Consider the following 22311-nt stretch of genomic DNA (forward strand, 5'->3'; position numbering starts at 1 on the left):
TGATTCATTCTTTAGATCATTTTTGTCCAATACAAATAAAATGTGGTTCACATAAAATTCTAAGATTTCTAATAACCACATTAAATATAAAGAGAGAATAATTCCATTTTTAGTTAATAATTTCAGTACATTTTCATTTCTTTTTTTTTTATTATTTATTTATTTATTTGAGAGCGACAGACACAGACAGAAAGACAGATAGAGGGAGAGAGAGAGAATGGGCACGCCAGGGCTTCCAGCCTCTGCAAACGAACTCCAGATGCGTGCGCCCCCTTGTGCATCTGGCTGACGTGGGACCTGGGGAACCGAGCCTTGAACCGGGGTCCTTAGGCTTCACAGGCAAGCGCTTAACTGCTAAGCCATCTCTGCAGCCCTCAGTACATTTTCAATATCAAAACAATATTATAATTTGTATTGTCTTCTATGTTTATAGTAAGCCTTCAGAAACAGCTCTTTATAGTTGTTAACACCTCTCAGTTCACATTAGTCCAATTCAAATGTTCAAGTGTGTGTAATAATGTAATGTAAAGTAGCTGCCATATTGATCAGCCTCTCTGTGTATCGATGAATGCCTGTGTTTTTTTTTTTTTCCCCCATAAGTAGAACAAGCTGTTCGAGAAACCTAGAATTTTGTAGGTCATGAAAGACCAGATAATTATGTGTCAGGTATTACTGTAGTAGTTTGGGAAGTATGATCTCTACAATGCAAACATTCTTTGTACTGGCTGACACCTATTGATGTCTGATGATTTTTTTTTTTTTCCAAATGTGACTATGATGTGGTACACAATTCTGCTTTGTGCTAATGAAGTGCAACAGGCCCTTGACAGAGAAGATTTGATACCAGATGTTACTTCTAAAATGGTATTTCCGAGAAGACTTGAAAATAGATGTTGCTTATAAAGTTGAATGGCAGAGAAGACTTGGTACTAGATGTTACTTCTAAAGTAATGTAGATCAGTGACATGGAGCAGTGTAATATTATGCCCGAGCATGAAGTGACGTGGGTGTACATCAGCCTGGTGTGGGAGAGTGAATAAGCCAAGTAGAGAGAAGAACATGAGCAGTGCATTACAGTATGGCTGTTTCGTAATCTTTTTAACAGCAAGGCAATTTTTACCATGATCTCTTCACTGTGACATAGGATATAAGCTTAGGTGGTGTCCACACAATATGAGTATGTGCAGTAGCCTCAGAATTAACATTTGTCCATTCCATCTTTATTTATAAAAATATTCCAAAAGATGAAATTGTATAGTTGCTTAATAGTTCCCAATACTTTCTGACATGTGAATATTATGTGCAGTTTCCATTCATGTTTATATTTTACTGTATGTTTTTCTTGAGTTAAAACATTTTCAAGATCATCTTACTAACACACCTTGATCTTAGCACTAAAATGATAAAGCTCATCATTGAAAACAGGTGAGTCCTGGTCCCAAAAGATGGAGACCCAAATGGGCCTTTCCATGGATAATCCTTCTTTGTCATAGAACCCTAAGAGATGGAGCTGGTGGTGGAGCATCTCCCTTATTATCTTCAGGATTGATCCTGGCTTTGTACAAACCTGCTTTCTAATACACACATACACACACACACACAAAACTAAAACAAAATCAAGGGGAAAAGAAGCTAACCATGAAATATAACTTTTTAGAAAACAGTACTTTTAACAGTCTTGACTAATGCACACAATGTTTTAATGAGTATGTTCCTTCCAGCAAGTATAAGAGAAAAGTAAGTTCTTGTTCTACTAAACTTTAATTTTAAGAACTGAAGATCTTCAAAACTGTATCTATTATTAAGTCTCAAACTCTTTCTTTTTTCTTTTTTTGGCAGTTGTGGGGAATGAACTAATGTATTACCCATGCTAAGGGCATGTCCTACTATAAATAACATTTTGTCTCAATGATATAGTAATTGCCTGTTTTCCCTCTTTTGTGGCACTGGCCATCAGAGGCCTGTGTATACCAGGAAAGTTACTCTGATATTCAGCAACTATCCATTTCTGCCCCTTTAAATTTTACTTGCCTAATTTAAAAGTCATGAATCATGAAAGTATGTTATAACTTACTCATGTTTGAGTCTTTCTTCTACCCTAATAGGTTTTTAAAATCTTAAACATTGCCTCTAATTTTCTTCCTTAATGAAATTTCATTCCCAGTGAAGCAGTGATGCTCAGTGGCAGTGCATTACTTTTGACTGCTTAGCACATGAAAAGCTTTTGGTTCGACTCCCCTGCACAGATACTTCCAGTGTCCCCTTGCCAGTGTTTGGCACACTCTCCTCTTGCTATTGTACATCTGATGTTGGTCAGGAGGTGATGTCCACTCTCTGCTTATTCCATCATTTCCCCTTGCCATTTTGGAGCATCCCCTCGGGTCTATAAGCCAAGATAAACCCCCCTTTTCCCAAGAGATGCTCTTGGTCGGGTGATTTCTGCCAGCAGTGCGAGCCTGGCTGCAGCACTGACCAGGATGTTCATATGCACAATTTGAGTTGCTGGCCACCCACTCTGGAGGAACGACTTCCTCCCTCAGTTAATGCTTCCAGAAACACACCACAGACCTCCTCTAAGACGTGTGTCCTTTGATGGCTAATCTAATGAAGTTGATACCAGAATAACCATCACCTGTGTGTTCTGTTGCGTATATTCAAACATGTTCTTTTAAAATACTGGGAGGGTCAGCTATACATTAAAAATATTTGGGAGCAGGGAAGATGGCTCAACAGCTAAAGGTATTTGTAAAGCTTGATGGCCTTGCTTTGATTCCCCATTGCCCCCATATGCCAGATGTACCAAGTGGCACATGTATTTGGAGTGTGTTTGCAGTGAAAAGAGGCCTTGGTGTCCCGTTTTCTCCCCCCGCGTCACTGCAAATAAATACTCATTTTTTATTTGGAAAATAATTGTATCTCTGCTGGTTATGTACAATCTTCTTGTCATTTTTCTCTAGAAAATGCAATAGAACAATTATTATATAATATTTTTACTTAGTAATCTAGTGATTATTTACAATACACACTAGGATATACTGTTTTTTTGCAGATATTTCATCACTTTATATAGGGACTTAAATATCTATAGGCTTTAATTCTCCCCCTGGATCCTAAAACCATTCCTTGTGTAAAATGAAATGGTGACAATATATATGCTGTATGTATTAATGGTTATTGAATATTCATTTTTTTAAAAAATCTTGTAAAACAATCTAGTCTTTTTAAGTACAAACACAAGTACACATATTTATAATTTTTTTGTTATTAGGTGTGGGGTTTTTGTATTTAGATATGTTTAATTTATTAACATTATTTAATTATCTGCTAAAGTTCTCTTTATATGATACTATAACTAGAAATAACTGACTAGATCTATTTCTTCATTGCCTATTTTTTTTGCAATTGACTTTTATATCTGTAATCACTTTTTAAGCATTGATTATTTGTTTATTATTATAATAATTTGATTTTCGTAAAGGCATGAAAATGATCAAAGGATAATTGGGATGCTTCTCCTCTTACATTGCTTATGTTTCATGTTCATGGAAACAATGTCCATCCCTGTTTTGCAGTGTTCATAATGTGCTTTACTTCAGTCCTAGTGCTTAGTTAACCTCCCTAGCTTAGTTATCTCGTGTGCTTATTTCCCTCGTATTTAGTTACCTTCTTAGCTCAGTTTCCTTGTGTGAGTACCTTGTGCTTAGTTACCTCCCTAGCTATTACACAGATTTAAGAGCATGATAGTTGTAATGAATGTTTACTTTGAAAATTTTATTTTTTTGTTTTTTCTCTTTTGGCTTTTTGAGGTAGGGCCTCACGCTAGCTCAAGTGACCTGGAATTCACTACGTAGTCTCAGGGTGGCCTCAAACTCTTAAGGCATGTGCCACCACGCCTGGCTCTATTTTGAAAATTTTAAAGAGCACGGCGACGTTTTTTGGTGATAGTTAATGACAAGTAGACATTAAGGAAGAAAAGAATATAAAATCAGTAATTATTTTCCTGAAGACTTAAAATCTCAATATGGACTCCCATTTTCTCCTCTGGTACTTCCAACAATTTTAAGATGTTTTCATTTCTGAGAATATTGAGTTGGTTTGATTAATTTTATATGAAAAGCAATGACTGAGAGCTGTGCATTGTGCTGACACAGAGGAAGAGAAACTGATGGGAAAGCTGCTCTGGGTCTGAGGTTTCTACTGAGCATCTTAACTACCATGAAGTTAGTGTGCAAAGAACATGGGGATTTCATTGTCATCCTTCTGCAACTTATTTGTCTTCAAAGTGTTCAGTTTCAAAGAGTCTTAACATGAGATCCAGCTCCTTCATCTTAAGGAAATGTTACGCATACATGTAGAAGAGTTAAAAATGGTGACAGTGCTGTTTAAAAGATTTGGCAGTTCTCTGCACACATTCAAACTTGAAGTTAAATGAGCTTCCCAGAAAGATTAAAATGTGATGTCTGGCGCAGGGCGTGGTGGCGCACGCCTGTAATCCCAGCACTCGGGAGGCAGAGGTAGGAGGATTGCCATGAGTTCGAGGCCACCCTGAGACTCCATAGTGAATTCCAGGTCAGCCTGGGCTAGAGTGAGACCCTACCTCGAAAAAAAAAAAAGTGATGTCTAAGGTTAACTGACACACTTTAAAAGTTGTTTATTTTCTTTAGTAGCTCTGTGTGTGTGTGTGTGTGTGTGTGTGTGTGTGTGTGTGTGTGTGTGTTTTCTCACATGCAAAATGACTCTGAAATCTTTCTGGAATTACTTTTAAGATAAGACACTTAACATACACTTTTTCCTGTATCATTGCCAAAAGGTTGTCCTTGCTGAGAAGCAATAAATTATCATTATCGCATCACATGTTTTCTCATATTTCCACTAAGCTTTAGTCAGTTTCTCTAAGTCTCTATATCAGAGAGAATTGCCAGCGCCTCTGTACAGAGAATAAAGTTGTCTAGCTGGCTGTCCACCTGCGTCTGCTCCCGCCTTTCTTTCCTTGACTCACTGCGCTGTTGACCTCGCTCCTCCGTAATCACAGCGGTCAACTCAGGGCTATGTCCTCTTTTTACCCAAAGTTTTGTGTGTCTCCCTTTCTGTTATTTTATTCAATTACTTTTCGCAATTTCTTGAATGTGTTGCATAGTAATATCCTTTAAAAATACTCTGAGGGCTGGAGAGATGGCTTCGTGGTTAAGGCGCTAGCCTGTGAAGCCTAAGAATGTCTGTTCCAATCTCCAGGTCCCACGTATAGCCAGACACAACAGTGATGCGAGCATGCAATGCTACACATGCGCACAAGGGGGCGCACGCGTCTGGAGGTCGTTCACAGCACCTGAAAGGCCCTGGTGTGCCCATTCTCTCTCCCTCCTTCTCCCTCTCAAAAATAAATAAATTTTTAAAAATACTCTTTTAAATGGCCAAATGAATTTGTGTTAGTATAAAAGAATGCGAAAATTAATTATCTAATGCACGTTACTTGTTATTTAATTCTTCAGATTTTTTTAAAAAGTATGTATATTAATAAAAGTTGTAAGGGGTCTTAGGAATGGCTATCAGTTAAAGATTTGAATGCTTCATTAAATATGGTGATAATAATCTTATGTACCATATTACGCTATTTTAACAAATGCATATTAGGAAGATTAAATCTTTGAAAATTTTGAGGAAAAATAGTCATATTTCTTAGCACCTAAATTATTGTGTGCTGGCAAATGAGTACTTTGAGATTTGCTTGTTGGAGAAAGAAATGACCTTTCCACAATTTCAGCCCTGACTTGTAACTCAAATTATTTGGCAGCTGTCAGATTGACCTAGGTGCCTAAATACTTTCCTTAGAGATTACTTTGATATAGTTGGTGCTTTATTATTTTATTTATTTACATTAATTTTTTTCACAGCAGAATCTTGCTCTAGCCAGGCTGTCCTGGAGCTCATAGTAATCCTCTTACCTCTGCTGGGATTAAAGGTCTGTGCCACCACACCCGAGTTGGTGCTTTTGAGTAACTTCCCTGTTGATGGTTCTGTTGAGCTAGAGACAAGTCTTATCATACATATGGGAAAATTAGACTCAGTTCAACAACAGAAATGCATTGCATGTGCAGTACATGCCACAAGCATAATAATTGTGTAAAGGAAGATCTTTCTCAAGGAACCTGTGCTTTAGTGAGAAGTTTTACGTATGTATATACATATTTCATTACTATGTATGTATATAATGTAAAACATTTTAAAATTCTGTTTCTGTAGCAGTGCTATATGGCTAGTGATATCACTGCTGTGTTGAGGGTGGAATTCAGTCTTGGATGTTCTGGGGTATTGGTTGTAAGACATTGTAACTGGGAGGTATTAATAACTTAGGCTTTATTAATCCTATCATCCAAAGTTATAAACTATTTCTTTTACTTTCCTTTTAGATTTATCAGTTTGCCAGTGAAAGCTCCCATTTTAGTATTGTTCTTTTCCATAGGACAAATAGAGAACAAAATGAACAAAAACCTTTAAACTTCTTTCTCCAGATCATAAGGAGAATAGAAAATACCTTCTGTACTTTAAAAACTATACCATCTCATCTTGGTATTTAGCAGTACTGTCTCAGAAGCATTTGGAATGGTCTTTAGGAGTAGAAGTGCAGTGACAATTATGCTCATCCATGATAGGAACATCTTAACAAGCCCGTTATGTTCCACCTGGCCTACTGTATACCAGTGGACCACTCCTTATCAGTATTTCTTGAATACTACTTAGATTTCTCATGGTGTATAGATAAAAATTGTGCCTCAGCATTTAAAAGCACCAAACTCTTGAATTCATAAAGACTAAGACAAGACGAACAAGTTTCATCATCTTCTGGAAAAGAATTCTGTAACTGTCCTAAGCCAACCTAGATTCATTCATGAGTGCTAGCCAGTCTGCTTTATATTTAATAAGTGAATGAAAATGTCATCCTTACTTTCATTCTGATTTTAAAGACAGAACTGTCCTACCACTATTGAAGAAACCCCACTCTCTTATGCCTTTTCCGTGGTTTTCCTGTTATCACTCATCTCTAGCAGGTTTCTCTTATCTCTCTCTGCCTATGCTCCACAACCACGTTTAAGTCTGTCTCAAGAACTTTGAGCCTATCTTTCTCCCAACTTGCTATCCTGCTTTTCCCTTTATTTTCACCACAAAACCTTTAGGAATGGCACACTTGTCAGTTACTACCTTTTCTTCCTCAGTTCCCTGTCACCTGTCAGCTCAGTCTATTGGGCCTTCCATTGGCAGTATTTGGGTTACCAAACCCATGGTACACTCATGTTGTCTTCACAGTTGACCTTTCTAACACACTGGTAAACGAACAGTATGTCCATATAGACATAGGAAATTCTAGCTTCTAATGATTATGTAAACCACGAGGGGGAAAGGATAGTGACACCATCCCCACCACCATAGATAGTGCTCAAGATTCTCCTGTGCAAGGAAAAGTCCGCCATGCCCTCTTTATGTGGGCTCTTTTTGGGTGAAAAACTTCAAAGAGAGAGAAACTGTGTCATCTTAGACCTTCTGTGAAAGCAGCTGAACTCAGATAGCATTAAATTACCACCTGAAAGAAAAAAATTCCGAACTTTTATTGCCTACTTATTGACAAACCAGTTCTGCAGGAAGAAACATACATATGTGTGTATGCAATAATTTATGTTTTAAATATTATGTTTCTTTATAATTTTATATGGACATATAAAATTGTATGTATTTCCCACATAAATTAACATTTATATTATAATGATTAAATGCAGATAGCTAACACATATCTTATTTGTACTTTTTTGATAATACTTTATTCTCAGCATTTCTCAAAAATCACTGTTATTAGCTGTGTTTATCATTGTGTAAAATAGATCTCTTAAACTTCTTCCTCCTGCCTTACAAGAAGGTTACTCCTCTTAGCTCAGACTTCTTCAGGTCATCCCTGCCATCACGCCAGCCACCGGTGATCGCTGTTGTGCTCTCTTCATGTCTTTACTCCTTCAAACACTGTCACCACATTCTTCTTGTAAAATACTGACACTGCTTGCCACTAAAGGGAAAAAGGAAAATCTCAACTTTATCAGCATACTTTTATGGAGCACAGCACTGTTCCTCATTAATTGATGTTATTAGTACCTGAGCCTTACATTTCCTTTCTCTAGCAGTGCTTTCTTTTCTCCTGAAATTAATTTCATTTTTGTTGTTGTTAGCTAAGTTTTCTATATGCCTGTCACTAATTTGCCAACCCTTTCTAGTAGAGCTGATTTTAATGTAGTGTACATCAAATATTTCCTCAGTTTCTCCTGAATTAAAGGACGAGAGTGTACTTGCATTCTCCCTCCTGTGTGCTCTGCTGCATCCATCTGTTCCTGTTCTCTTCCCTTTCAGTTATGTTTAGAGTTGGCCCACAGGTTCGATTCTTTCCCTGCTTTTCTGTTGTTGGTAGCTTTGCAGCTTTCCACTGCAGGGAATTTGGTCTTGGTTATGTTTTTCCTTGGAAAATGGAACAATTTTCGTAGCTATTACCTCTGTTAGAAGAAATAAGACCACGGCATGTGCACAGCCACTCTGTCTCTCGTCTTGGCTGCCCACAGTGCTCCAGATAGTGGTGCCTTCAGTCCAGCTCCCAGTGAGGCTGATAGTAAGGGGAGTGAAGCTCAGGCACTGCGCACCTTCTCTGGTAATATTCCATCATCTCTCTAAAGCCAGCAGATGTACACTGAAGACACTTTAATGGTTTCCTCCTGTTGCAGTCAGGTTCGCAGTGCTGGAAGAAATGACCTGACCAAGAGCAGCTTGTGAGAAAAAAGGGTTTATTTTGGCTTATAGACTTGAGAGGAAGCTCCATGGTGACAAAGAGAACAGTGATGTGAGCAGAGGGTGTACATCACCTCCTGGCTAACATCAGGTGGACAACAGCAGCAGGAGAGTGTGCCGAGCTCTGGCAAGAGGAACCTGCTTGTAGTAGCCATAAGCCTGCTTCCAACAATACACCACCTCCAGGAGGCTTTAATTTCCAAATTGCCATCAGCTGGGGACCTAGCATTCAGAACACCTAACTTTATTGGGGAACTCCTGAATCACCCCAGCACACCCCGGTATGTGTCCATTTCTTTGGTGTGCTCAGGCCAGTGCCACTGTCCCCCCCAGTGACCCCAGTGAACACTTGACTGCCTCCTGTCACTTCAGCCCTTAAGTCCCCACTTGTCATGTTCTTACTTTGGATTGTACCATCTCGGGTACTTCTGTCTCCTTTATGGGACACATGTAAACATGTGTGCACTCTTTGTTATGACTGTGCTATGTCAGAAACAAGCAGACGTGAGTATCTTTCCATAGTGGGTCAATTATAAATTCACAGGCTCTGCTAGTTCACTCAGCCATAATTTATCAAGCAGTTCCCATTTCTCTTGATAGCTGAGGCAAACACATGTTCTTAATTCGGGTCTTTACTATATTAGCCATCAAACTGTATGTTACGCATCACAGAATATATGTGTGTCTTACAGAGTGCCTAATGTTAAAAGCAGTCATAAGAATTTCACAGAGGCCCTACTGATAAAGAGACACAGGCAGCTGGTAGGGATCCACAGAAGGTTTGTGGAATAAACTACCGAGCCCTGCTAGATGAGCTGCTATAGCCTTTCCTCAGTGTCCAGTCAAACTGGAAGAGTCGGGCCGGATCATGGAAGCTGTTGAGCTGCATTGCAGGCCTGGGTCTGGATGGACAAACGGGGTGAAGAAGAGGTGAAGGCACAGGCAGCAGTTTGAGTGTGTGGTGATAATGGTGAGGGCACTACATCAGCATTTCGATCTCGAGATACCTGGCAGTCTTCTGCCTACGGTCACGTTATACACACTCATGCACACATGCATGCACACACACACACACACACACACACACACACACACACACACACATCAGTGTGGTCAGATGACAAGTTTGTCAGACTGTCACCATCACAGTATTATGGGTCATATCTATTATGGGGTCCAGGTGAGGGAGATGCACCACCCTTCATTCAGTCTGGAGTATCCACTCATTTATTTTGTCTGGTTTTCCTGGCATGGTTTTAATATAGCCATTTAGTCATATAGTCCCAATTTACCTTGATAAATTTACATAGTGGTATACCTTTGTACTCTTAGGAATAAGTTACCTAACATTTTGTACCTCATGAGTGGTGCCAAGGAGATGGTGTTGTTTATGTGACTACCAAGATTAAAAGTAATCCTTCATCTTCATAATGGTGTTCCTTAGGCAAGGCATATGCTGAAAAACAATTGTTTTACACAATGTGGAAAGAGCAGGGAAAGCCTGATCTCAGTATTCCTCATGTTCAAAAGTGACAAAATGTTTTTCCAAAATACAAATTTCTTGAATATCAAGTCTTGTCTTTATTCGGTGTTTTCATTGGCTTACTTATCCTTTAAACAATATCTTTAACTTAGTTTTGGCTTATTTCTGCCATTCCTGTATTAAAGGTTATAAAAATAGAGTTTCCCAGACTATATGCAGATTGTAGATATTTTTAGTTTGATTTCAACAGTTTTAAAAATATATTCCTTTTGATCCTGTACATAAAGTATACTTTGAAGTATATTGGAATACTTGGAATGTCTTCTGTAATATGCTGTGACTGAACATTCTATTCATTTCAGTAGTGTGTAATCATTGAATAGATATCATATATAAGTAGAACCGTAACTTTAATAAGTTGTCTATAAGACTCTGTGCTTTATAGTGGATTGCTTTTTACTCTACAGAATAGTTTTCTCTCTACTAAATGTTACCTCTTTGTGAGACATTTACATGTTGTATGGAACCTTGATTTGCAATACACATAGTATATAGGATTACAATATCTAAGGTGGTGGTAGTAAATGATTTATTTAAAATACAAGGAAAGAAGACCCTTATGATTGTTTTCAATAGAAGTGACTTGAAAATTTGAGAAATTTTTGTGAACTGGGATCATAGTCTTGTCATGTGTACATGGTGCGTAGAGCTGTGGTAGCTTGAGTCCAACTGGCTTTGAATATCCCCAGCCTGCCATATGTTTCCCCGTATTGATAAATCTCTCTCTCTGGAAAACACAGATTAATGATTTGTTCGTCTTTAATTCTCCAGAAACTTACTTATAGCAAAATATCTATATCTCCCCAAGTGTGCACTTTGGGGAAATACATTCATTCCCAACATGACACGTGACTCTGAAGCCTTAAAAGGGAATGTGATCAGGAAGAGGAAGGGAAGGGTTGTAATTGTCAGGAAGACAATTCTTTGTAACTCTGAATTTAGTGCCAAGCAGCTGACAGCCTCTAGATATCCAGTACTGGGTTTTTTTTTTTGTTTGTTTGTTTTACTGGTAAACTTTTAATTGAATAATTAATTGGGATTGCAAACATGTGTATGTGTACATATATGTATAAGGCAAGTTATGGAAATATTTATTCATGGAACTATTTAGAATATTATTAGAGTCAATCCAAGTCACCTATTTAGAGACTTCATTTTTTTAATAAAGTTGAAGCTACTAGAACAGACTCTATAATAAAAATATGTTTAAATTATATTCAGTTTTGCCATGGAAAAGTCCAAAATAAGCAATATGTTTTCCTAATCCAAAACACTGTGTGACAGCCGCCTATGTTCATCATGACTGCCCTGGGCCAATGAGATGGGTAGATTCAAAAATAGACTCTTGGTTACTAAGACAGCATTGTACTTAGTGATACTTTTGCTATGGAGTCCATATTTACAAATCTGGAAATAATTTATTGGTAGCGTTTTTCAGTGTGTTTCAATCATTTTGAGTGCACATGTGACTTGAGCATGTTATTTACAAGGTAATCTGAAAGCATAGGTTGTATTTCCAATTTTTGCTTACAGTTTTAATTGAACAATCTCTGTATAAGGGGCTGATGTTTTCTTTCACAAGAAGGTCTATTCCTTGTATAGTAACCTCAGGTCTCTTCTGGTTATTTGTCCTTTTGTGAAAAGAAGCTTTTTGTTGACAGCCCTCTCTGCTTGCTGTCTCACTTTACACCAAGTTGAAGTTTTCTAGGAGCCCCAAACACATTTTAATCTATGTGATAAGGGCACTTTTAAAATTACACTTCTTATACAGTGACATTTGTTAGCAAATCTTGTAAAGACATTTAGAAACAATATGACATGGAAGTTATTAACAATGGCATGATCCTTAACTCAATTGTTACTTTCATTTACATTTACATCTGTTTTATCCTTTCAGGAATGGCAAAATTCTATTCAGAAGAATGCCGGTCTTGCATTTATTGAGCTCATCAATGAAGGAAGGTAATTAATTTTACAGTTTTTGGGCAACTAGTCAGTACATTTTCTCCCACCAGGCAACTGCTCTTTTCTGCCATCTGTTGTAAGAATGTATATGACAATGTCTTTCTGTTATGTAATTTATTATATAGGTACTTAAAGTTTAATACAATTTTTTAAAATATTATGCATTTGGTTTGGGGATGAAAAGCATATATGAAATGAAAAGATGAATCCTGTAAGGTTTTGTGAGATCGGAGCCACACCTTGCTGAGGAGTAAGTTGTTGTACCCGGATCAAGTGAACCCAGTAGGCAGTGCCATCTGCTGCCCCATCTGTTTTCAGAGCTAAGCTTGGTTTTTCCCACTCAGCTTGTCATCAGTTCACATGAAATGGCTTTGTCTGATCCTGTCATGCCCTCGATATCCAACTGAAAATGTAAAGGACACACACTGTAATTTATACAGAAGGTAGAACAGTTTGATTAGGAATGTATATAACCATTATTAATGATGCTACAAGTAAGTTCTGCTTGTAGATATTGTGGTATTTATCACTGTGATAAGTGGTTGTGAATTACGATTTTTGCAATGCCTTATGGGTAGTGGATGCAGTAAGGCAGATGCAGATGTCACCCTTTGACATCGGCACAAGACACGCACCCGTTATAGCTTGAGTCTCCTGTGCAATATAGCACGTTCTGAGGAAAATAAGTACTTTGCATTTTTTTAGAGCTTGTTTTATTTTTTATTGGGAACCAGATTTATTAAGATTCACTACTTTTAAAATGTACCATTTTCTTCAAGGGGAGTGTCAAGAAAGAATGTTTTTAAAAAATAGTTTATGGTGGTATTGAAACCCATCTTTTTTAGTCTTAATCTGTTATCTTACAACATTTTATTATATTGTTAGAAGTCGCCTCTGTTTTATTATGTTTTATTGCATATTTATTTTGATACTTACAGCCTACTTTTTTATCACAATAATACATACCTAAAACTTAAAAAAAATTGGGCTTCTATGTGAGAGTGAAAATACTTAGTAGCAAAGGCCAGTAAGTTGAAAAGGAGACATAAAGGGAAGAAAAAGGAAGGGAGGAGGATACTTAATAGGTTGATACTGTATATATGTAAATACAATGATTGTAATGGGGAGGTAATATGATGGAGAATGGTATTTCAAATGGGAAAATGTTGGGGTGGGGAGGGAGGGAATTACCATGGGATATATTTTGTAATCATGGAAAATGTTAATAAAAATTTAAAAAAATTATACTTTAGTATAGGAAATGAAGGAAAAATTTTATACTAGTTTTTTTATGCAATAGCACTAATTCTTAGAAAATCTCATTGTGATAGAAATTATATCTGTTTGCTGAAAATAAGAAAATACTTTAGGGCTGGAGAGATGGCTTAGCGGTTAAGCGCTTGCCTGTGAAGCCTAAGGACCCCGGTTCGAGGCTCGGTTCCCCAGGTCCCACGTTAGCCAGATGCACAAGGGGGCACACGCGTCTGGAGTTCGTTTGCAGAGGCTGGAAGCCCTGGCGCGCCCATTAAAAAAGAAAAAAAAAATACTTTAAAATTCCCAAAGGTATAATCATAGCCATGTCGTTTCAGAAATTGCTTTCCATGTACATATGTGCCAGCCATGCTATGATTTATTTCAACTGTGAAAAAAGTCATCATACTGTTAGTCATGTTCCTAAGAATTAAGAAAATTTAACTTCCAATATTTAAGCTATGATTCTAATTAGTGAGAACAGAATGACAGCAAAAAAAAAAAAAAGCTATTATCAGAACTTGTAAGCTTCTGACACACTTTCAGTATTGAGTAGTAGAGTTCAAGACTTTTTTTTTTTTTAATATGGGGGAAAGAACTGCAAACAGAGACAGTAATGGTTTAAAAACAATCTTACCAGAAGCTTTCCCTCTGAACTCTTTGCACAATATGAGCTTCAGTACACAGAAGGAGGAATGCTATGATTGAGAATTGACAACCATGAAGGTAGTTCTTTGGACTAATGAGTTGATAATTTAAAGCATAGAAAAGGGGCTGGGATGATGGCTCAGTGGTTCAGGATGCTTGCTCCGAAAGCCTGCTGACTAGAGTTTCAACTGCCCACTCTCATGTAAAGTTGGATGGAAATTGGGATATCAATCGGTAATCCCAGTGTGCCTACAGCAATGGGAGATGGAGCCAGGAGAGTCCCACAGCTTGCTGTCAGCTAGTATTAGTCTCAGCAGTAAGTGAGACCCTGTCTGAACATAGTGAAAGGAGAGTACCAGTACGCCAAGGTTGAGTTGTAGGCTCCACATGTGTTCCATGGCACATGTGTACCCATGGATGCATCATACAAACATGTACATACAAAGAACAAAAGAGGATAGAACATGAGGGAAATATTAGCTGCACTGTATGTGAGCTTGTCGGTTTTACATTGACATAGTCCATTAAGATGGCCTTTATTCTAAAATGGCTATTACCATTAGAACTTCATATTTGTTGTTGAAGACACATGAATATTCCACAGATCTATTATTTTGGGTGTAAGAGCATAGGAGTGAATGCAATTTAAACTCATTCAGGTTCAGAGATGGTGTCAGAAACAGAACCAGGCAGATCCTTTGCTCTGAAAATAACCCTGAAGTAAATTGGGGAAAAGGCCTAGGTGGGAAGTTTTGAAATGGCTCTGTCTTCGTCATTTAAGTAGAGATGAAAAGATGCTCAAACCAAAGAGTCATGGGTAAGCCCTCTCAAAGGTATGCCGTGCCTCACACTTGAGCAGAGTTGAGGTGATCTTGAACAGTGCAAAAACATGAGCATGTGGAATTACCTCAAAAACTTGCTGACTTTATGTAAATAAAAGATGTTGGTTTTATGTTTTTTGTAGCAGTTCTTCCTACAACAGAGACTTGTTTTTGGAATTACAATTAAAATATCAATGGCCTTAAACTTACCAGAACAAATCAGATATCTTCTGAGCACCTGTTGCATAGCAAACTCTCTCTCTCTCTCTTTCTCTCTCTCTCTCTCTCTCTCTCTCTCTCTGTGTGTGTGTGTGTGTGTGTGAGAGAGAGAGAGAGAGAGAGAGAGAGAGAGAGAGAGAGAGATATCAGTAGTCCAACAAGGCCGTGAGTTCAGGATGTGTGTGAATTGGACAGACGCACACGTAGGAGGACACAGGCTCAGTGACAAAGGTGGCCTAGGTGCGAGTGCCATCCAACAGAGCAGCAAGCAGCTTGGCAGGGGCCAGTGGAGTTGTCAGGGTTTTGAGTAGAATGCCATGTGGACCGAGGTCTGGGCGTGATCAGGAGAGAGCCAGATTGCTGGCAGGTGGAGGGAGAAGTGAGCTTAGGCGGTGGGAAGAGTGCAGCGCAGCGGCCTGGGGCCGGAGATGACGGAGCGCTGTGAGGAGGGCTGTGCGCTCAGCCCGACCCGGCGCCACACCACAGAGCAGCGGGCCGGAGGCATCCCTCCATGCACAGCCTTTCCCAAAGGTCGTGAACGGCTTCTAAGTACTGATTAAGGCCAGAGGGGGTTAACTAAAAGGTTTATTAAGGCATGCGTTGTGCCAAATAGGTTCCAGAGCTCAGCACTGGGACAGAGATATCCATGTGAGGCTGTAGGGTCAGAGATACCCATGTGAGGTTTCAGAGGACAGGGATACACATATGAGGTCTCAGTAATCTTTGAAAATGAGTCATAGGCCAAAAATGACTCTGAGGATGGGTGAAATGTACATATTTAAAAATATCTTTTGTAAATTAAATCAGTAAGACTGATGTTAAAAGAGAAGAAAGAAGAACCATGGATAACCTAATTTATGGTGTCCTGATTGGCTGCCTTTTAGAAGAAATATGCTGAGTTCTCTTTGGCAGAGCAAGGCAGGAGGGCATGGGTTGGATGAGAGCAGTTTTCAGGTCGATTACACGGAACCTGTGGCACATGAGAAATGTCCAGTTACAGATGTGCAGTAGACATCGTGACTCTTGTCCCTGGGCGCCCCACAGAGAAAGCTGGAAGGCTGATTTCATCTCAGTGGGCTCTAGCTAGTGAATTATAAAGGTTACAGGTGTTGAGGCTCGAGGAGAATGTGTCAAATGCATGGAAACCCCAGGCCAAGCCCTCATGTGTTGTTTGTTCACACCTTTCAGGCATCAGTTTCGATTGTACTCTCTCTCAGAGACCCTCCTGAGCAGCTCATTGAGTCACTGCTGATGTTGCCTGACCTAATCATAACACTTGCATACCAGTACCCCAAATCATCTTCTTGCCTACTTGTTTACATCTCTCCTTCCCTTACACGCACCTTCTCAGAACTCCTGTCACGCATTCGCTGTCCTGTCCACCAGTGCCACTCTGGTACTTGGAACGGGATCCTCGCATGTATTAGCAATCAGAGATACTTATTGCAATAATGACGAGTTGTGAGTGGGAATGATCCATGAAAGGACTTTTGAGTTAGGATTAAAAGAACTATTGTACTCAGTCACAGTAGAGTTGTGGTGGTTCCTATCTAAATTTAAGTGAGTTCCTGTGTGGTAATGATGCTGGAATAGCCCTAGGGTCTGTCCTAACAGAGCCCACAGTCTAATGGGGCAACAGACCCATTATAAACAGTTGCAGATGTAGTTGGACTAGAGGGGTCTGTGGAAGACCACAGCTGGTGGAGGTCCCCCCCCCCCCAGAAGGTAGTCGTTTTGCAGAACTGGCCTTTTGTGGGCAAACTGAGAAAGCACACTCGCGGGACCCTGCGTTCAAGTAAGGAAACTTAATCTACGAAGAGCCTGGGAATTCATTGAGCATGAAAGTGGAGGACATATGAATTAAATAGAAAAGGGTAGAAAATAACGTGGGAATACTGAAAATACCCAGTGTAGGAAAGAATGTAGGAGATAAATGACAAGGAGACCTCAGAGGCTTGAGGGAAAGTTTGGGTGAGCCAAGGGGAATGGTTGTTTTCCCCAGCAGGCCACCATAGGAAGTGATGCTTTCTTGTCTGTCTTCAGTGCGGGGTGCAGCTTCCTCTGGTCCTAGTTAGCCTTCCTGTGTTCCTCCAGCCTATCCCTCCATCCCCACTGCTTCATGCTGACCATGCTAGGTACTAAGGCCTGTTCTCTTGAATGCATTTTTTACACAACTGCCTTTACAGTGCTTATTAAAATATGGAACCTACATATCTTATTTATCCTAAGTTCAAGTATAAGCTCTCTAGCTGACTCTGGCTCTAGACACCCATAATGTCTCTCTGACATTAACGCAGAGAACAATTTAGAATATTGTAGCACCTTTCTTGCCTAAATTCTCTAGAGATTGAATATAATACATGTGGCATGTATTAAAACTGTGATTAATAAGTCACTTGAGAAGAAAGGCGATTTTTGTTGTTACATATTATACATAATCAGAATTCTCTGACTCCCACCATTAGCTTGGGTCAATTATTTCAATTTAGACCCTTTTCTTTTGCAAATTCAAAAGGTGAATTTGATTCCTGCATCCATGGTTTAGATGGCTGGTCTGCACTTAAAATAGAAGTGCATCACCCTACTCATATGGCTACTGTTAATGCCTACTGTGTGCTACACACGAGATAGGGGCTTTCTATGTTTATCTCATTTGCATAGACACAGCATTGTTCTCACTTTTCTAGTTCATTTAAAATTAAGGATTTTTAAAAAATCATTTTCCCTTGTTTATTAATCTAGCAGTCTTTAATTTGTCCTTGTGGGAGTGAAGATAAAAATCTTTAAGTAGAAATTGTTATAAATGTTTATCCTACTTAACAGCTACACCCATGAACACAATTCATCAATCAAAGCTAGAGAAAGCAATTGTGCAGTTGTCTGCAATTAACAGGACAAAAACAGTTGATGAATGTGCAGCTGAATTACAGCAGTCCCAGGACAGGCTGAAATTATAAACGGGATCATTTAATGGAATCTAACAAAGGATCTTCATAATTAAAACAAAGCAAAGTTAATGGGATGTAAAATTGCCTATAATATCTTGGCAATAATAATTGGAATTTAAATTATTAAAATATGAATTAAATAATAAGGCAAATAATGACATTTTAAAATATAGAATGTGAGTGATGCTTTGAATTAAATTAATTATCTACCTAAAATAAACCTTTATTACTCTTTTGAAGGAAATATGAGGTATAATTAATGAATAGTCATGGTAAAAAGCCAGAATGTTTTCATATTTAGCACTGAATCTAACCACAAATCCATAAGCATAAGATGCTGTTTTAAAATTTTGCTTTTCTTTAGAATAAGGGAAAGTTTATAGCTTACACTACTAGGATTTGTTTGTTTATTTGTTTGTTGCTTTTTGTTTGTTGTTTGTTTCGTTTTATGAGGTAGAGTTTCACTCTAGCCAAGGATGACCTGGAGTTCACTATGGAGTCTCAGGGTGGCCTTAAACTCATGCCTCCCAAGTGCTGGCATTAAAGGTGTGTGCCACCATGCCCAGCATTACTAGGATTTTAAGAGGAGGTGCCACTGCACATACTGTAATTATTTTGTAATTATATGATCTCATTTTGTATATGTTACTTAATTTTGCAAACATCACTTAATACTTAAGCCAGTAAGTTTAGTTTGCTGGAGTTTGTTTCACTTGTGTCTTTGAGCAGTAAAATACACACGCACATGCACACACACACACACGCACACACACACACGCACGCGCGCGCACATGTGCACCAGTGATACCCAATACAATAAGCTCAGAAAACTTTCTCTTAGAATGAATATTCTGAATTCATTTTTAGCCAAGAAGTTTGAGTTCTCTGTGAAGATCAAAATTCCTTCTTTATAAATTTTTTTTAGTGTTGTGACCCATTGGTACCTTTTTGGTTATTATTCCTCTTTATTTTATATTTGTAATAGGTGCTGCATTTTTGTAATAAAAATAAATAATATAAAATAAAATGCCTTGCTTTTATGAATTATGTGTATATGTCTTAAACAATATTTGATTTGCAGTTCTTTAGACACTGATGATAAAATACATTTATTTAAAACTAAAATAAATCCTCTTAAATAATGGTTAAACTTCAAGCACTGGGGAAATACATCTCTGTTGCTATAGCAGAATTCTGAAGACTAAATAATTTACAATAAACAAAAATTTATTGGTACATGGTATTCAATGCTGGGAAGAATAATAAAAGATTTTACCAGAAGAGAATAAGAGCCATTTTGTTATGTCTTCCTAAGGGGGTGTGTAAAGAGAGGACAGAAGAGATCAAGAGGGGCCTGGATTTGTTTTTATAACAAATTTATTCTTGTAATAACAATGGTAATCTATTCCTGGGACCACAGCCTTTATGATCTCTTCTTAAAGATTCCACCACTTAATACGGTGGCATTGATAGTACAATTCTAGGTTGTTGGTCTATGGAGATGGCTCAATGGTTAAGAGCACTTGCCACTTCAGCATGAGTTCCTCTTTTGAGTGGACACTCACAAGCTTACCTGTCCAGGACCAGTGTAGGATTAGCTGAACATAGCCACATATATTTGCAACTCCAGACAACATTGGGCAGAGTCCAGAGAACTGTTGGGATTTACTAATAGACACTAGGTCTAGACTGAGGGAGAGACCTTGTTCATGGAATGAAATATGTACATGGGTGATAAGAGGACTCTGAATGTTTTCCTCTGGCCTCCAAACACATGTATGGATGTGCACATCTGCCAATCCACATGCAAACACTGCGTATCATCCCAACACAAATACACTCAAGAAAGGATTCCAGGTCATAATCATTAGGGGGGAGCATAATTCAAGCCATAGCATTAGTAAGCATAAATTACATTTGAATTACATTTTAACTCTACTTAAATATCTCTCCAGATTCATGTGCTTATATATATTTTTAAGTTGAAAATATAGTGTCCTCTTAATTAAGATTTTAAAATTTTAATTGCATACATTCATTGTAAATTGTTCTGTATTATGGGAAAATATTTTAAATATATATACATGTTATTTATTTATTTGAGAGAGAGAAAGTGTAAGAGAGACAGATATATAGAGAGAATGGGTACACCAGGGCCTTTAGCCACTGCAGATGAACTCCAGATGCATGCACCCCCTTATGCATCTGGCTTAGGTGGGTCCTAGGGAATTGAACTGGAGTCCTTAAGCTTCACAGACAAACACCTTAACTGCTAAGCCATTACACCAGCCCTGAAAGTATTTTCATACAAGTACACAATGCACATTGAGTTCATTTCCCCTAAACCCACCTATCTTTCCCTTTCTCCTCCATCTTCCCTCCCATTACTCCTCTTTGTTTCCCTAGACAGATTTGCTCCTACTTTCATGACATATATACATTTGTCATTGATTTTATGTTTCTATATAAAATGTAAGAATGACTAAGGAGAGGAAAGGTGGTATTTGTCTCCTGAGACTGATCTAATTTATTAAATATGATTATCTCGACTTGAAGCAAATTTCCTGCAAGCAGCACAGCCATTCCATTGTGCGTATATACCATATTGTCTTCAGCCATTCATCTGTGGTTGAACATCTTGGCTGGTTCCATGACTTATCTGTTTTGAGTGACGCTGCAACAAACATGGATGTACAAGCACCTCTATGATGTATTGACTTGGCGTCTATTGGATAGATGCCCAGGAGGAATGGAGCTGGGTGACGTGATAGATCTATGTTTGAGTTTTGAAGAATTGCCATACTTACCTATAAAGTGACTGGGCTAGTTTACATTCCCACTAGCAGTATGAAAGGTTCCGTTTTGGCTTTGTCGTTTTCTTAATGATTACCATTGACTGGAATTGATACAATTTCAATGTACTGTTAAATTGCATTTCTTTCATGGCTGGTGAGTTAGAAGGTTTTTTTATGTTTATTGTTCATCTGTTTTCCATCATTTGTGAACTGTCTGTTCATTTAAGCTACTTACTGATTGAGTTGTCTGATTTCTTATTGTTTAGTTTTTGAGCTCTTTGTATATTCTAGATATTAATCCTCTGCCACATGTATGACTAGCAGAGAATTTTGTCCAATTCTTTATGCTCATCTAACTCTGTTAGCTATTTTTCTTGCTATGCAGAAGCATTTTAATTTCATGAGATCTCATTTGTCAATTGTTGGCATTATTTCCTGAGCAAATGGATTCCTATTCTGAAAATCCAACTCAGTGCATGTACCGTGAAGTATTTTCTTGACAATTTTCTGTAATGAACTTACCTTAAAGTTGTTGATAAATTTGAAGTTAATTTTGGTCCATGGTGAGATCCAGTTTCATTCTTTTACATGTGGATATCCAGTTTTACAAGCACTGTTTGTTCAAGAGGCTTTTCCTCCCATGTATATTTTTGACAGAAGATAGGTAGCTCTGACTGCACGGGTTTACACATGGTCCTCTTGTTCTGTTCCACTGACCTTAGGGTCTTTTCTGTACCAGTACCTTTCGGATTTTGTCATATATTGCAGTGTCTCCAGCATTGCTCTTTTGCTTAAGATTGTTTCAGGTGTCAAGAAGCTTTTAGGATTTAATATGTATTCTAAGGTTGTTTTTGTACTTCTGTGACAAATGTCTCTGTTGAGAGTTATGTAATATTTCAAAATACTTCATCGCATTAGTTTAGCATAATTCATACCTCATTATGTTAAAGCCATAACAATTTAATCAGTGAAAAAAATAAACCATTTTTAGTTTATTCATTTATATGCCATATTTTCATATTCATTTATAAGAAATCCAGTTTTTACTCTTGCTTTTCTTTTACCTATTGTAAATGAATGACTGTCAAGATAATGGTGATACATCCTTCCATTCATTCATTAACTCACTGATTTCAAAATTGCCTCGCTACGTAGCCCAGGCTGTCCTTGCACTCTGGAAGTACGGTTGCAGAGGAACCTGGAGTCTGCACTTGCTGCAGTTGTGTGTACACACAGAGTGCAGGCGGAGTACTAGTAGCGAAGGGGGCTACGCAGACGCCTGATGCAAGCGGGCAGAGAATGGT

At 38.2% G+C, this 22311-nt stretch overlaps 1 protein-coding gene across 5 annotated transcripts in view; it reads left to right on the top strand.

Annotated features, from left to right (window-relative positions):
* The window catches only part of Nbea (neurobeachin), a 563720-nt gene that overhangs the window by 250001 nt on the left and 291408 nt on the right, over window positions 1–22311 (top strand). For all 5 annotated transcript variants that reach the window (XM_004659998.2, XM_045154369.1, XM_045154370.1 and 2 more), the window contains one exon: window positions 12258–12322. In XM_004659998.2, the coding sequence (XP_004660055.2) occupies window positions 12258–12322 (65 nt within the window). The remainder of the gene's footprint in view (window positions 1–12257; window positions 12323–22311) is intronic.

Source organism: Jaculus jaculus, chromosome 7 (genome assembly GCF_020740685.1).
Source record: "Jaculus jaculus isolate mJacJac1 chromosome 7, mJacJac1.mat.Y.cur, whole genome shotgun sequence".
Classification (NCBI taxonomy): Eukaryota; Metazoa; Chordata; class Mammalia; order Rodentia; family Dipodidae; genus Jaculus; species Jaculus jaculus.